The sequence below is a fragment of the Arachis duranensis genome, chromosome 10 (assembly GCF_000817695.3).
Source record: "Arachis duranensis cultivar V14167 chromosome 10, aradu.V14167.gnm2.J7QH, whole genome shotgun sequence".
Classification (NCBI taxonomy): domain Eukaryota; kingdom Viridiplantae; phylum Streptophyta; class Magnoliopsida; order Fabales; family Fabaceae; genus Arachis; species Arachis duranensis.
This window is the reverse complement of record NC_029781.3, coordinates 86201982-86219814: the sequence shown is the minus strand read 5'-3', so window position 1 is coordinate 86219814 and position 17833 is coordinate 86201982. Positions and strand designations below refer to the sequence as shown.

At 32.2% G+C, this 17833-nt stretch overlaps 1 protein-coding gene across 1 annotated transcript; it reads right to left on the bottom strand.

The window, feature by feature from the left end:
• Positions 1 to 2900: 2900 nt before the first annotated feature.
• On the bottom strand, positions 2901 to 4038 carry LOC107470640 (ethylene-responsive transcription factor ERF017-like). The gene has a single exon (XM_016090037.3). It carries the CDS (start codon positions 3971 to 3973, stop codon positions 3245 to 3247), a length of 729 nt encoding a protein of 242 aa, XP_015945523.1. The 5' UTR covers positions 3974 to 4038; the 3' UTR covers positions 2901 to 3244.
• Positions 4039 to 17833: the final 13795 nt, after the last annotated feature.

Sequence of the window (17833 nt, the reverse complement as noted above, 5' to 3'; positions counted from 1 at the left end):
ATCAGAATTTTGGACAACTACAGGTGTCTTTACTATGTATTTTTCAACAGGAATAGTATTTACCTCTTTTCTCTTTCGAGGATTTTTGTCTTTGGACCCAACAGGCCTGCCACGCTTCTGGCGTGTATTTGCTTCGGTGGCAATTTGTCCAACTGGGACATCAATTCTAATTGGGGCATTTTTCGCTGGTATATAAGACTTGGTTATCCTCTTTGTATCGAAAAATGCATCAGGCAATTCATTTGCTATTCTTTGCAAATGTATAATCTTTTGAACTTCTAGTTCACATTGCCCTGATCAAGGATCTAAATACATCAAGAATGATGCATTCCAATTAAGTTCCTTTTCAGGAAGCTTATTCTCTCCCCCGAATGTTGGAAATTTTGATTCATCAAAATGACAATCCGTAAACCGGGCTTTAAATACATCTCGGTTTGTATTTCAAGATACATCATTATAGAGGGAGAATCATATCCAACATATATTCCCAATTTTCTTTAGGGTCCCATTTTGGTGCGATTAGGTGGTGTAATGGAAACATATATCGCACACTCAAATATCCTTAAATGGAAAACATTGGCTGCTGGCCAAAAGCTAATTGCATAGGAGAGAACCGATGGTAACTCGTTGGCCTCAAACGAATAAGTGCTACGGCATGTAAAATAGCATGCCCCAAACCGAGGCTATGAGATTTGTTCTCATAAGCAAGGGTCTAGCAATTAATTGGAGGCGCTAAATAAGTGATTATGCTAACCCATTTTGTGTGTGAACATAAGCTACTGGATGTTCAACACTTATTCCATTAGACATACAATAAGCATAAAAAGTTTGGGAAATAAATTCACCAGCATTATTAAGACGAATTGCTTTGATTGGATTTTTTGGAAATTGTGCTTTTAATCGAATAATTTGAGCCAGTAATCTCACAAACACCAGGTTGCGAAAAGATAATAAGCACACATATGACCATCTCGAATATGCGTCTATCAGGACCATAAAATATCTAAAAGATCCACATAGTGGATGAATAGGTCCACATATATCACCTTGAATCCTTTCTAGGAATTCAGGGAACTCAAATCCAATCTTTACTGGTGATGGCCTTAAAATTAACTTCCCCTGAGAACATGCAGCACAACAAAATCCACTAGATTTAAGAATCTTCTGGTTCTTTAGTGAATGTCCATGAGAGTTTTCAATAATTCTCCTCATCATGGTTGTTCCTAGATGACCCATTCTATCATGCCAAGTTATGAATTCATTTGGGCTAGTAAACTTCTGGTTTACAATGGCATGTGATTCAATTGCACTAATCTTGGTATAATACAATCCAGATAAAAGTGAGGGTAACTTTTCTAATATAACATTTTTATTTAAATCATGAGTTGTGATACATAAATACTCATGATTTCCCTCATTCATTGTTTCAATATAATATCCATTTCGGCGAATATCTTTGAAACTCAACAAGTTCCTCAGAGATTTGGTAGATAATAGTGCATTATTTATTATAAATTTTGTTCCTCCGGGAAACAAAATTATAGCTCTTCCAGAGCCTTCTATCACATTACCTGAGTCAATAATAGTATTAACATATTCTTCTTTTGGCACAAGATGGGTAAAATATATAGTACTTTTAAGGATAGTGTGCGAACTCGTACTATCCGCAAGGCAAATATCTTTAGAATATGTCATTGCCATTTTTCTTCAAAAAGAAATGATAATAATAATAAAATGAGTAGAAGTACATGCACAGTAAAATTATTCACAATGAATACCTAACAAACGCATACATATATCAAACTATTCCATTATTGATCAAATAGTCAATATTTCCTTCAGAATCCTTAAAGAAATTAGATACATTATAATGAGTGGTGGAATTTTCATCATTTGAAACAAAATTTGTTTCCTTTCCTTTATCATCCTTTTTCAAGGATGCTTGATAAAGATCAACTAGGTGCCTTGAGGTACAACAGGTACGTGATCAATGACTCTTTCCACCACAACGGAAGCATTTATCCTCAATTGATATACTTTGCCCATTGTTTCTTTCTTTATCCCACTTTTGGTGAGATCTTTTCTTGTGAACATAATTTCTTTTCCTTCCATAATTTTTCTTGTTATCAAAATCTTACCATTTACCTCTTCTGGGGTTATAATTTGCCGCATTTGCTTCAGGAAATGGGACGGTGCCAGCTGGGCGCGCTTCATGATTTCTTAAGAGCAACTCATTGTTGCGTTTAGTAACAAGAAAGCAAGAAATTAGCTCAAAAAAATTTTAAATCCTTTTTTTCGATACTGCTGTTGCAGGAGCACATTCGAGGAATGGAAGGTCGAGAAAGTTTTCTCTAACATATCGGGCTTGAGGAAGTATCGCCGTCTTTTGATGATTGTACCTTTCTTCAAGGCATTTCCACAGATCTGCATGATCTTTTAATGTGGGATATTTATTTTTCAATCATACGTCAATATGACGACAAAAGAAAATTATGGCTTTGGCTATATCCTTATGGGATGTATTATTTCCAGCTTTAATGGTATCTCCAAAATCCATTGAATCAAGATGGATTTTAACATCTAGTATCCATGATAAATAATTATTTTCAGATATATCAAAAGTATTATATTCAAGATGAAAGAGATTCGACATAATAAAAATTTGTTACCTGAAGTCTTCCTAAAATTTCGTTAGAGATTCGTGCTGATAACGTGTTGTAGAATAAATAAGTAACTTAGGAAGATATAATCAATATAAAATAAGTATAAATAAAAAACACTAGTATTAATATTACCACAATTAATATCTCAGTATAAAATATTTCATATATAGTAGCGTATATAAAAGGGAGAAAGAGAGAAAAGAGTTTTAGCAATATGAAAAAAGAGGAGATTTTATTAATTCTGTGTGTATCTCCTTCAGAGCAAATTCCTATTTATATACATACAAAGGGTCACTTTTTCAAACTCAATTAATTATACAATCTCTCTTGATATTCTCAATAACATAGAGAAATGGTCATCCACCTCATATCCACTTCACACTTATCACAACAAATAATAGATATATTGGATGTTCATTTTATTAGGTGTACGAATGATTATTTTAATATTAAAATTTAGATGATTAATTTAGAAATATAATGTATTTTTATTTAATTGGTGGTTGTTTGTATTATTCAAGATGAACACTCCTCTAAATTCTAATGTTGGTCTAATATTTTTTACTGGAACAATAAAGGAATTAGAAGCTCCAATTCCAAAGGAATGATTGGTTAAAAAAAGGGTCATCATCAGCCACATTATCCTGAAAAGTTGGTACCGAGAACAACAATTCATCACCCGAGTAGTGATGATCAATTCTGTCCAACTCATCATCAGAATAGAGAGCACCCCCACAATCAGCAGAACAAGAACCACCCAAATCCTTCAAAAATGTCCAATCCATCATCATGTTGTTGTCCACTTGCTCTTGAGATACAACAGCAGCATCAGCTTTGGATTCTAACAATCCAACTGATGAAGAATCATTGTCATTGCTATTTGGTTGTTCTTGTTGGTGATCATCATGATGTGGGTCCTGAGAATGGGCAAAGCTAGCAGCAATCTCTTGAATTTCTTGATGAGTAAGCGAATGATGATGAACGGCGCTGGTGCTCAAGTTGAAAGGAGTGTCGGGGAAATTGAAATTGGCTCGACAACCTCGGAGACAATAAAGGGCAGCGTCGAATGCACGCGCAGCTTTTTCAGGAGAATCATAAGAGCCAAGCCAAATGCGTTCGCGGCTATTTGGAAGCCTAATTTCAGATACCCATTTCCCCCACTTTCTCTTCCTCACCCCTTTGTACACCTTCTTGTTATTATTGTTATCATCATCACAATTATTAGATAATGAAGTGTGATTATGATTATTATTAGGTGCATCACCACCTTCATCCCCAGCCATGTTAGCAAGCTGCTTCGAATTCTTCATAGGATAGTAGTAGCAGTGTGTGTGTGTTTAGTTTAATGTGTGTATAAAGTAATTAAACTCGGTGGGTTTCAACATAGTTGACGAGAAAACCTTTGTGATTGAGATATATATATAGATGGTTAGTGGGGTGGGTGTGAGGTGAAGAGTTTTGAAGGTCTAAGGGGATAAACGTGTTGATCAGAATAAAGAGAGTAAAAGGAGCGTGAGATCCATTCCAATTCCATATCAATATTCCATGAGCATGTGCCCTGTATTGTCCTCATGTACCATGCTACGCGCTACGCTAGACCTTTTTCTCTGAAAAATTTTGCGTCAGCATCATTTTTTTTTCAGTATTTTACTATTTTTAATTATTAATCTATTTTTTAGTGTAACAATTTAAAAATTATTTTTAGTTTATATTTTTAAAGATTAATAATTAATTATTAACCAAACATAATAAATTTTGCTTGTTTTCTAATATTATTATTATTTTTTTTTGTTTTTAAACTTTTTTTTAAAAAAATACAAATTCCAATTATACATACAAGATGCTATATTGACATCTATGATATCTGTTATGATAGTTATAATGGTTACAATAACTAAAAATGTTTGTTAAAATTAACATAATATTTTTTATAATTTAACAATTTTTTAATTAAAAAATATTATCAAAATATAAAAAAATATTTTAATTTTAACTATATTTATATAATCACCGCAAACATAAACTTTATACACAATAACTACATACAATAGTATGTATATATAGAAGAAAAAGAGTTTTGTCGCTCAAGAAGTTCTAAATACTTAACAAATACGAATTGCGTTCAATTAAAGAATATTTGTGGTTTTGATAAAAAAAAGTAATCATAACTACTATTTTGAATTTACCAATAGTATAGACATTAATTTTTTTAACTATTTATTGTTAAATATTAAAAGGAAGTTAGCTAATTAATCTATTTATCTATTATAAAAAATATTAAAAAATTATCAAAATTTATTATTTTTAAGGACAATTTACTTAAATAAATAGAATGGAAGATTTCTTTACCTAAATGTGCAAATCTGTTTGTTGTTACGTGTATGTGCAAAACCCGATTTATATGTAATCCGTCGCAACCCACCACGGTTTCTAAACATGCATAAACCGTGGCAGGTTCCAGCGGATTAGGAGCAAAATTGTTTATGTGTAAACCGTGGTAGGTCACCACGGTTTACGAAGAAAAATTGGCAAGCATAAACCGTGGAGAGTCACCACGGTTTATGAGGAAATTTTGTTGAACATAAAATCCGGTAACCCACTGCGGTTTATGTGTGTGCACATATATAAGTAATCCGCTGAAGGCAGGGACGGATTCATTTGGGACATCAGGAAAGATTGGAGGTTGTTGTAGTGTGGAGAGAATTTGGAAAAAGTTTGGAGGTGTGAAGGAGGAGTGGGTGGTGGAGCCAATGGAGGATGAGGATCGCTTGTACCGACTAAATGGTCTCGCTCACGTGGCAGGATATATCGAGGAAGATGTTAGTTACTATTATTGTTATTATTATTGTTATTAAAATTAATTCTAATATAGCAATTGATATTGTTAGGAATATTGTTAGTAAAAATATTTTATTATGTTTATTTGTATTGTGATTCTGATTAATATTATTTACATAAATATTGATATTATTATGGTTATTGTCAATAAGAATGTGAGGCGTTTATTAATGTTGTCTACGTAAATGTTAATATTATTATTATCGGTATTGTTAGTAATGCATATTTTATTATGCTTTTTATCTTCTTAGTGTGGTTAATAGTATTTTTGCCGACCGTTTGGAGCAGGACGTTCCTGGAGCTGAGGCTGGGGATGCAGTGGACTACCGTGTTCCTCGACGTAGAGGCAGACGGCCACCTGCGCGGCCTAACCGTCGAGGTGCGCCTGATGGAGGACCATCCGAGCAGGGGGACGGCACTGGTCACGTGCCCGCTGAGGATGTAGTTGGATCAGCATCAGCTATGGATCAGCCAACGTTCGACGTGGGTTCTAGCTCTCAGATGTTTGGGAACGTGAGCCCATATGGTTTTGCTGAGTTTACTACCGCGGCTGTCGGGGTGGACATTGTTGATCCTGTTACTGAGTCTGAGTTTTACAGAGACATAGCTGACATGCTTAGGGATGATGATGATACCCATTATAGGCCACAGATGCCTGAGGAGCATGCCCAGTTTAGTGCTCAGCAGCCACGGAGTGACGATGTTCAGGCTCAGTTGGCAGTTGACCTGAACGAGCCGGCAGTATCGCCGTCTGACCCATGGTTTGCGTTAGGAGGGACACCTGCCTCTGCTTTCAGCGCGGCTCCCGCACACCCCACAGCACCAGCGGCAGATCACAGACCTAGGCGGGTGAGGCGTTCTCCTTTGTGTGGCACCGGAGGTCACTTGCTTGGCCAGTTCGACGATGATGACAGTGACACCATTGAGGATTCTGATTAGTTATGTTATATGTTCCTGTCCAGTAGGGACTTTGTTAGTTTATGTATTGATCATGCTAGTTAGTTTATGTATTGAGCATGCTAGTTAGTTTATGTATTGGGCATGCTAGTTAGTATTTATGGCTTTTAGACTTATGTTATATATTATTTATCTTTTGACCAAGTAGTTTAACCGGCGTCAGATTATTTGATGTGTTCCTCTATGGTTTATATTATAATGCACATTATGAAAGATGTCTAAAGTGGTTTAATGAAACAGGTAAAATAAAAGGAGTTTATTCATCTGAAATTTTTGTGTTGATGAAACATGTTGACAGTCACATACTTAACTAACGATACATTACGAAGATTATCTATACCATGAAACAACTGAAACAGCATAGAAGGGGGGTTACACGACATGAGATCTACGCATCCCCTCCACCACTATGTGTTCGCTGGTGACAGTTCCTTCGCGTATGCCCAGGCTGACGGCATAGCCCACAACGCTTCGGCTGATTCTCTTGAGACTGATCCATGCTACCACGGATCCTGGTTGCCTTTGGACGACCTTCCTTTGCACGCTGCATATTAGGGTCAGGAATGATGGTTGGGCCAGCATATGGAGGCCATAGGCCTTCAGGGATAGGTGGGAGAAACCCCTGCTTGTAAACGTTGAACACCTCACTCATACGATACACTTCGTGAACATATGACGCCCAGTTTAGCCGGGAGTAGGCGCAACAGGCAATGGCGTGGCAACAATGATAATGCAGCGCCTGGAAGTGGCCACAGTCGCATCGGTGATCTTTAAGGGAAACTCTATAGCTACCAAGCGAGAACATCCCCGTTGGTGTTGTCTCAGCGACGGTGTACTCGGACTGATGCCTGTCGTATAATGTCACAGTGAAGCACCTAGAGTCTCTTAGGTTCCGATCAATAGCCTTGACCAATGCCTGACAGAATTCATGGCCAGATCCGAGTTGTGCCTCTGTTGTCTGTCCCCGTACCACAAATAGCTGAGCAAGCCTCCCGTAGGTTGACTTAACCAACGATGTGACTGGCAGGTTGCGAGTTCCCTTTAGCACGGAGTTCACACATTCACTGATGTTTGTGGTCATGTGCCCGAACCGTCGACCAGCATCCTCACGTTGGGTCCATTTGTCATACTCCATACGGTTGGCCCAGTCACACATTGCTGGATTCTCAGTCCGCATGATGTCGAACCAATAGTAAAACTCTGCCTCAATCTTGGCGTAGGCAGCATTGACCAGCAACCGCCTTGAGTCTTTACCTTTGAACGTTAGGGCGAAATTCGCAGCCACATGCCTTATACAGTAGGCCCGGAAAGCACGAAGAGGCAGCCATCCAGTCTCAGGTGCCTCAAGCGCTGCCTTGATCCCATTATGCTTGTCTGAGATAACAAGGATACCATCCTGAGGAGTCACATGCTCTCGGAGATTGGACAAGAAGAATGACCACGACTCTGCATTTTCGCCCTCCACAAGGACAAATGCTATCGGCAGGATGTTCGAGTTCCCGTCCTGAGCTATCGCCAACAGCAGCGTCCCTCCATACTTCCCATACAAGTGGGTACCATCAATACTGACGAGGGGCTTGCAATGCCGAAATGCCTCGATACACGGTGAAAATGTTCAGAAAAGACGGTGAAAGTACACCGTCGACTCATCAACCCCACCACCAATCTGAACAGGAGACGTCTTCAGCACCGTGATTGTTCCCGGCATTGTCGCCTGGATCCCTAGCATCCAACGGGGCAACTCCGCATAAGACTCTTCCCAATCTCCATATGTTTGTGCCACTGCCTTCTGCTTAGCCATCCAAACCTTCCTGTAACTAGGCCTGAAACCGTAATCAGCTTCTGTCGCTTGTTGAAGTACCTTTACCATAACCGCAGCATCCGCCCTAACCATAGGAAGAATCCTCGCACATATAACGTGATAATCCAGCTGACGGTGATCACTTGAAATAGAAGTTGCGAGGCACGTGTGTGGCCCGTTGTACCTCCTAACCTCCCAAGTCCCCTTTCGTGCACGAAGCGCTACACAAATCAACCAAGTACAACCCTTGCCGAATTCCTTGCATTTTCCATGATACTTCAAATGATCCGATTCGATGACTCTGTACTCAACACCTCGCAGGATGCTATAGTCCTTCACACTCAGCACAGCTTCATCTTTACTCTGGAATGATTGCCCAATCTCAAATTCTGTAGAAGATCTTCCCACTCTGTTACCACTGTCTTCCTGTTGACCAAGAGCTTCCAAGTTTAGTGTGGAGAAGTGTGGAGGGTACTGATGAGAACCAGAACTTGAAGGTCGATGCTGCGCATGTGGATTGCCACCTGTGTCATCGTCGCTGTCACCATCGATATGAACAGGCTCCTGATCAGACTCATCGTCACGCATTGCATTCTCTACTTGATCAGGTCCACCAAATTCTTCGATATAAGGTACGAGGCCACCACCGGTGCCCACAACGTTGGGAGGCTCAATGACTGCTGCATACTCCAAAGGTACAGAACCAACAACCTCCGTTCGGTCTAAATCGGCCGCAAAAGAAGGCGATTGAACCGGCAGAAGATACGGTCTGACCGCAGGCATCGAACTAGATGCACCACCAGCGGAAGCTGGGCAAGGAACTGGAGCGGATGCCCCAGAACTATCGACACCAACCTCCAGCTTCGCGAACAACTCATGGATTCTAATCTCCGGAAAACTCCTTACACAGTAGAACAGAACCCTAATATCTTCATCAGCCTTAACCGCAAAGGTTTCATACTGAACACCGGTCGAGACAACCACTATGGGAATCTTGTAGAATAGTTTCTTCACCCACTTGGAACCCAACACGCCAAGCTTCTCCAAGATGCTGTTCTTCAAGTCTGACAAACTCATCGACGAACTGATAAAAATACTTAGTGGTTCTCTGTCGGTGAACTTCACACCTTGGCTTTTGCTTTTTTTTTTTTATTTTTCCAGAGCAATGCACCAGGGCAAGAAAGCTCTCTTCCTCACTAGCCATTGTGAGAATGATCTCTTATGGAGCTTGAATCACCCACATATATATAGAATTCCCGTCATAGTAAACCGTGGAAACCTACCAGGTTTTCTGCCCATTATTCTACATAAACCGTGGTAACCCACAGGGGTTTTATGTGATGCAAACTTTCCTCATAAACCGTGGTGACTCACCACGGTTTATGCTTGCCAAATTTCCTTCGTAAACCGTGGTGACCTACCACGGTTTACACTCACAAAATGTTGCTCCTAATCCGCTGGGACCTGCCACGGTTTATGCATGTTTAGAAACCGTGGTGGGTTGCCACGGATTATATATAAATCGGGTTTTGCACATACACGTAACAACAAACAGTTTTGCACATTTACGTAAAGAATTCTCCCATTCTATTTATTTAAGTAAATTGTCCTATTTTTAACTATTACTTAGTCATCAATATTTAAAAATATTAAACAAGTATGTTGTTGAATTACTAAACTAAAGAAACTAAATAAAAAAAATTGAGTTAATGACTAAGCTAAGTAATAGCTAAAAATAATAAAGTTTGATAACCCTGGTATTTCTCATCTATTATCTATCTAATATCTATGCTACACATCCAAGTCTTTTTAACAACTAAGTCCAACCAAATTAGTCAAAATCTAACAAAAACTACTTTTATTACATGCGTGCTTCACTAACCCAAACATATCCTTCTTCGTTTTCGCGTTCTTTATTCTTCTTCGTGTTCTTCTTTCTTCTTCTTCTATGCATTCTTCCTCCTTCTTCGCCACGTTTCTTCTTTTTTCATTGGGTATTTTCTCTCCATTTTCGTTCTTGTATTATTGTTGTTGTTATTGCTGCGTTTTTTCTTTTCTTCATTTTCTTTCTAGTAATTTTGCAGTATTGATTTTTTCTTTTTTATTTTATTTTATTTCTCTTAAGAGAGTGAAACAAGAAGAATTATGAGAAAATGAAATAAGAAGAAGAAGAAATAGAATATGAGGAGGAGGAAGAGGAAGAGTTTTGAATTATGCAGAACTTATCAGAATAAAAATACACTGAAATTTCTTAACAAATACACATAAATTTCTTAGTTTTTATACCCAAATTTTGCTACAAAAGTACAAAAATTTCTTCTTTAATGCTACATTTTTTCTTCTTCTTTTTTTCTTATTTCTTCTTTTTTTAGTTATATGAATGTAAGTTCATTATCTTTCTATTAATTTTGCAGCATTATGTATTTTCTCTTTTTCTTTGTTTGATTTTTTTTTATTCTTGTTAATAGAGTAAAATAAGAAGAAACTCGGGAAGATAAAAGAAGAAGGAAAACATGAATAAAAAAAAGACTATGATGAAAAAGAAGAAAAAGCAGCATAGAAGATGAGGACGAGGAAGAGGAAGAGTTTTGAATTATGCAGAACTTATCACAATAAAAATACAACAAAATTTATTAACTAATAAACATAAATTTCTTATATTTTATACCAAAAATTTGCTACAAAAGTAAAAAAGTGTCTTCTTTAATGCAATTTTTCTTCTTCTTTTTTTTTCTTATTTCTTTCTTTCTTTTAGTTGAATGAATGTAAGTTTATCTTCTTCCTAGTAATTTTGCAATATTATGTATTTCTTGTCAAGAGAATAAACAAGAGAAAATTTGAGAAGGTAAAAGAAGAAGAAAAATATGAATAAGAAAGAAGAAGAAGTAGAAGAAAAAGAGTTTTGAATTATGCAAAACTTATCAGAATAAAAATACACCGAAATTTCTTTGCAAATACATATAAATTTATTAGTTTTTACACCAAAACTTTGCTACAAAAGTACAAAATTTCTTCTTTAATGCTGCATTTTGCTTTTCTTTTTCTTTATTTCTTTTAGTTGAATGAATGTAGGTTCATGGTTTTTATTCTTGTTAAGAGTGTTAAACAAGAAGAGATTTGAGAAGGTAAAACAAGAAAGAAAAGATAAAAAAAAAGATGATGATGATGATGATAAAAAAGAAGAAAAAGCAATTGCAAGACCTAGAGTAATTCATCATGGCCTAATGCAAGTAGTTATAAAATAATTAACACTTTAGTACTGCGACATCTCATTAGCAAATTAATGTGTAGGAATAATTGGATAAATTGTGTGCGTGCTTTTTGGTTGGATTGTAGATAATATTCTCCCTCACCTTGAAGAAGAAAGGGTTGGACAACTCATCGTTGTGCTGAGTTTTGAATTATGCAAAACTTATCAGAAAAAAATACACCAAAATTTCTTAACAAATACGCATAAATTTTAGTTTTTATACTGAAATTACTTAATGATTGTAGCAAATTCAGTTCAAAAACAAACACACAAATAAGATTGAATCATGAATAAAAATACATTCGAATTAATTTTGAATCAAGCAACGTCATTAATATAATAAAAATTTAACGATAACAATAATAATAATAATAATAATAATGACGATAACGATAAAGAAGATGACAATAACGATGATGATAACGACAATATAATGATAACAATGATGATGATGACGGAGAAGAAGGAGGAGAAAAATGAACAAAAAGAAGAAATCAAATAAAAAAGGAGAAGAGAAGGAAGAGAAGGTAGTGATGGTAGTAGTGATAACGATAACAAAAAAAAAAAGGAAAAGAAGAAGAAAAGAAAGCAACTAAAATCTTAGTAATAAAAAAAAAAGAAAAAAGAGAAAGAGAAGGAGAAGAAAAAGAAAGAAAAAGAAAAGAAAAAACTTAAAATACATACAATAAAAATTATTACATATTTTTAGAATTGTCTAATTATGTTTATATGTTTATTATTTTTAATAAATTGTTATCAAAAGCAATCAATATTTGTGATAATCTAAAAATAAAAAAATAAAAATATTAGTACTTTGAAATTTTTGAGATATAATCTTGAAGTAAATATGATTATAAAATCTTTATTTTTTATTTTTATTTATTTTTATTTTACCAAAAAAATTTATAATTTTATTTTTATTAATTTTTATTTTATGTATTTTGATTAAGAGGATTTAAGGATGTTATTATTTTGCTTACTAACATTTCAAAATTTTTGTAATATTTTTGTAGAAGTTAATTAATAGGTCCTTCTTCGTAATTTTTTTTTCAAAATTTTTTAATAAGAATATATCTTTATTTTTCTCTTTTACTTTTTATATTCATTGATTATATTAAATTTTTCTTACCATGCATTTTTTATCGATTGCATGTATTGTCTTTTTTACCTTTTACTTCTTTTGATTGTTCTTTTACCTTATTTTAATTTGTTTATTTTGTTTTTACTACTCATATATTTATTATATTTCATTTTATCATAATCTCAATCTCATGATTATCTTTTAATTGTATACAATTAAATAATTACTTTTCGAAAATTTTTAAATATATTATCTATTATATATAATATTTAAGAACAGATAAATATAAATTGAATATATAATTTAATTTGAATTTACATAAAAAATTGAATGAATCATCGACAATATATCAACCAATTTTATTTTTAGTTTCTTTATAGTTATATTTAATGATAAAGTCTCTCTATAACCATTAACAATATCAATACGACAAAAAAATTTTAAATGTCTATAAAATAAAATATAACACATGTAAGATAAATAATCTATATTTGTAATTCCAAAGTTTTTAACATAAACTATGGACAAATTTCTAAAAAAAAAATCTTATGAATCAATATGCATATAATCATATTTTTTTAATATTTTTCATTTCTTTCTAAAATTATCCAGATAGATTTATCAATATTTAAGCTGTTTATATATCATTCTCAAAATATTATGAATTCATACATTATAATATATATAATATTACTTATTGTTTGATATATAAAAAATATGAATTTCATTAATTTAGTGTTTAATCATCTATTTTCAATTAATATTATTATAATAAGAATACATACATGTCACTTTATAAAAAAGATATAACATGAACAATGGTTATTTCTAAATTTTATGAATGGTTGGACTAACTCAACATCACAAAACTAACAAATATTAGTAACATGGATAGTAAAATATTAGCTGAAACAGATGATGTACCACTATTTCATGGTATATTTTAAGTTGAATTGAGTATATTTTATCATTTATTCTCACACTTATCTATATAAATTGCATGTTTTTAAGTTTCTTTTCTAATTTTGTGCTATGATTGAAAACATGCTTTTTTGACCTTAAATTACTAATTTTTATCCTCTTTTATTACTATTCGATGCCATGATATATGTGTTAAGTGTTTTCAGAGTTTATAGGGTTAGAATGGCTTAGAGAATGGAAAGGAAGCATGCAAAAGTGGAAGGATCTAACATATACAAGAAATTGAAGTTTTCAGAATCTGATAGCAACACGTACGCATGGATGACACGTACGCGTGACTGGTGCAGTAGACAAATGACGCGCACGCATGGATGACACGTACGCGTGACTGGAAATTTGTTCAGCGACATGTACGCGTGGCTGACGCGTACGCGTGACGAGCGTCACGTGCTGCAATTAACAGAAAACGTTGGGGGCGATTTCTGAACTGCTTTTGACCCAGTTTCAGACTCGAAAATACAGATTAGAGGTTGCAGAGTGGGACGAATCAAGCATTCATTCGTTCACTTTTCATTCATACACACATAGGATTTTAGATATAGGTTTTTAGAGAGAGAGGCTCTCTCCTCTCTCTAGGTTTTAGGGTTTTTAGTCTTGTTCCTTCTCAAATTCAAATTTCTACCTTACTTTAATTTAGTTTTCTTCTACTTTCATTTGTTCTAATATTTTGGTTTATCTACTTCTCTTGTTGATTTCCTTATGTTGCCAATTTAGTTTATAAATTCTTCTTGTTTTCTTTAATCCATATTAATGCAATTTATGTTTTCATGTTTATGATTGCTTTCTTTCATTTGTTATTGTTGATTCCTTACAATTGTTGGTCTTAGATTTTACATTCCCTTATTACTTTTCTATGCTTTTATTTTGTGTCTTCCAAGTATTTGATAAAATGTTTGGGTGGATTTTAATTTAGATTTTTATGTTCTTGACTTGGATTGATTATTTAGAGACTCTTGAGTTATCAAAAGTCTTTTGTTGATTGTTGATTGAAGATTGCCGGTTAGCTTGAACTTCACCAAAGCTAGTCTCTCACTATGAGTTGACTAGGACTTGTGAACTCAAGTTGATTGTATGTACTTGACCTTCTTCCATTGGTTAGAGGTTAATTAAGTGAAGTCAATTCACATTTACCATCACAATTAACGATGATAATGAGGATAAGACTTCTAATTCTCTTTCCTTGCTAAGAGCTTTATTTTTTAGTTATTAATTTATTTTTTTGCCATTTTACTTTCTTATTTCTTATTACAAAACCCAAAAATATACTTTTTCATAACCAATAATAAATACACGTCCCTGCAATTCCTTCAGAGACAACCCAAGGTTTAAATACTTCGGTTAATTTTATTTGGTTTGCTTAAGTGACAACAATCTAAACGTTGATCAAGGATAATTTGTTGGTTTGAAACTATACTTATAATGCGATATTTTTCTAAAAATCTTTACCGATATTTTTCCTCCGTCAATGGATCTTCGCAAAATCGTTCATGATTTGGGGCTAAATGGAAACAGTGAAATTTCTTTGGGGTGGAAACATAAGTACTGTCTTATAGAACCTGTTAAATCCTCTCAAATATAAAATTATCAATTTATCCTAATTTATATGTACATAAATCTATTTGTTGAATTTAGTAACTCAAATTATGCCAATGCCTCTAATTTAAATTTCTCTTCTTTTGTCAAACTTCCACTTATACTTAGTCTCGATTTATTTCTCTCTCTCTTTGCATCTCAAGTCCATCATTACATCATTTAATCTTATTCCAAAAAATTATGTTATGTTATTATATTAAAAGGTGTTTTTTATGATATTTTATTTTAAATATTTTTTTATAATGAATATATTTTAAACTGTGTTTTAGTATGTTGAATTTATTATTTTATGATAATTATATTATATTTTTTTGTTAGTTTTTTTTTAAATTCAAAGAATATTCATAAATATATGCAAATAATTAAATGAAAACTTACGAAGAAGATGCAGAAAAAATAAATATGTGGTATTTTTTAAACGAGAATGAGAAATAGAAAAGGGGTTTCCATCATCATGCCCCATAAATATCCATTACTTTGCCCAACTAGTAATGAAGATTCAACTCGAATCAATTTGAGAGATGTGTAAATTTCATCCGAATTAAGATTGAAGGTAATAAACTTAGATCATATTTGAGATCCTAATATTTAGCCTAGGTTAATTATATTTCTTTGGAGTCATATTGAAACTAAATATATTTTAGATTAATATTTTAAGTCATTGATATAACAAATACATTACTATTAAATATTATAACTATTTAGTATATATAAAAATCAGATATACTTATAAAAAAAATTAATTCAAATTGAAAAATTTTTAATTATTTTTTTATTTTTTTAAGTTTTAAATATTATTTACTATTAATAATAAAATAATAAAAATAACAATAAACATTCACGTTCACATAATTAAAATAAATTATATTAATACATATATGTCATTACATATATTTAGAACTATTATGTATGATAAATAATTTTTTTGATATTTTTATAATGATCATATATTTAATTTTTATGTAAATTATCTAATTTTTATAACATATGATCTATTACATATTTTTTTCCTTCTCGTATGGGTACGTTAAGAAATTTAAGAAATAAGATGTTATTTTTATATTATTTTACATACGAAATAAGAAACTTAAGTTATTATTTAGGATAATAAATATAATAATACCAATACTTTTTTACTTATAAGTATTAAAAAATTATATAAATAATATAAGTTGATATTTTATTTGTAAGAAAACAATAATAAAAGTTATTAATTAAGTTAATTATATAATAAAAAATAGGTAATTTTTAAATAATAAAAAATAAAATTACTATTTTTCATACTAATTTTATGAAAAAAATTAGATAATAAATTAACTCTTAATAAATTACACATCAAAATATTGTTATTTACATATCAAAAAAATATATTTTCATTAATTTTAAAATAAATTAATTTATATTCATACTAAATAATATTTATTTAAGTTTATAACTTAAATTCTCATGAAAGGAAGCTGTGATTTTAATATTTTATAATTAAATTTTAAATTTAATTAACTTCTTAAAATTTGCATAACAATAATGACTGTATTTTTATCTAAAAAATATTTAAAAATAATATTTTATATATTTTTGTACATATACTAGTTAATTTTAAATTGAAGTTGATGTCTTTTATTGTCGGTAAGAGAAATTAAAAAAATGAATAATATTCTCATCATGTGATGATAATATAAGTTCGTTGTTTTCTTTTATTAATTAAACTACTTAATCAGGTAATTAATTAAGTATTTTGCAAATTCAAAGTTTAATTAGTTTAAATATTTTTAAAGTTAGTAATTATCTAATCNATTTTAACTATCAATCTAATTTTTTTAATTTAATAATTTAATAACATATTTTAACTGATATTTTTAAATATTAATAACTAATTAATAATTAAAAATAATAAATTTTAATAATTTTTTAGTATTTTTTAAAGTTATATATATATATAGGCACGTGGAGGAAACTGTGCGAATGAGGTTGACAACAAATTAACATGGTTCTCTTTGTCTTTTGTAAAATTAAAGGATTGTGTCTTTTCGTTGTGAGTGGACCACTCCCACTGGAACTGATTGTCATTGAGAAGCTAAGGATTTTTTTTAGAAGCTGTCACTTCGGTTCCCGTAGCATATATCACAAATTGTACCTTTCTTGAATATCCATTTTCTCTCTATAATCACCGTCTCAATGTATTAGCGGCGACACATGAGTGTTGATTTGCGTTAACTGCTAATTGTACTTTGAATTTGTAAATTCATCACCATCATTTTTCTGGGGCTTCAGTAGATAGGATCTAGTATAGCTAGGATCAAATATATTTTGATGTGATATTGACATGTGGTAGATATATTTTAATTTGATGATGATGATATTTGTATAAGTATATCTAGATAAAAAAAAAATACTATTTTGACAATTTTAATGTTGATTATATTATAAGTCACACATCTATAATAAAATTTTTAAATAATTTATAATAAATATGAAAAATTTTTCGTTTTGTGAATTAATTTTTAGGATTGAATTAAGTTCATTTAATTTCAATTCGTATAAAAAATCTTTTTCACATAATGCATGCTCAAACAACTTGAGATTATTTGGCTCAAAAAACCTTAAATTTTTTTATTTTCATTATAATTCAAATACCAATACTTCACCCAAATATGCATTTAAAAAAAACA

Excerpts from the sequence above, each read along its gene's own strand:
- LOC107470640 (XM_016090037.3), bottom strand. The coding sequence starts at position 3,973 with ATGAAGAATTCGAAGCAGCTTGCTAACATGGCTGGGGATGAAGGTGGT.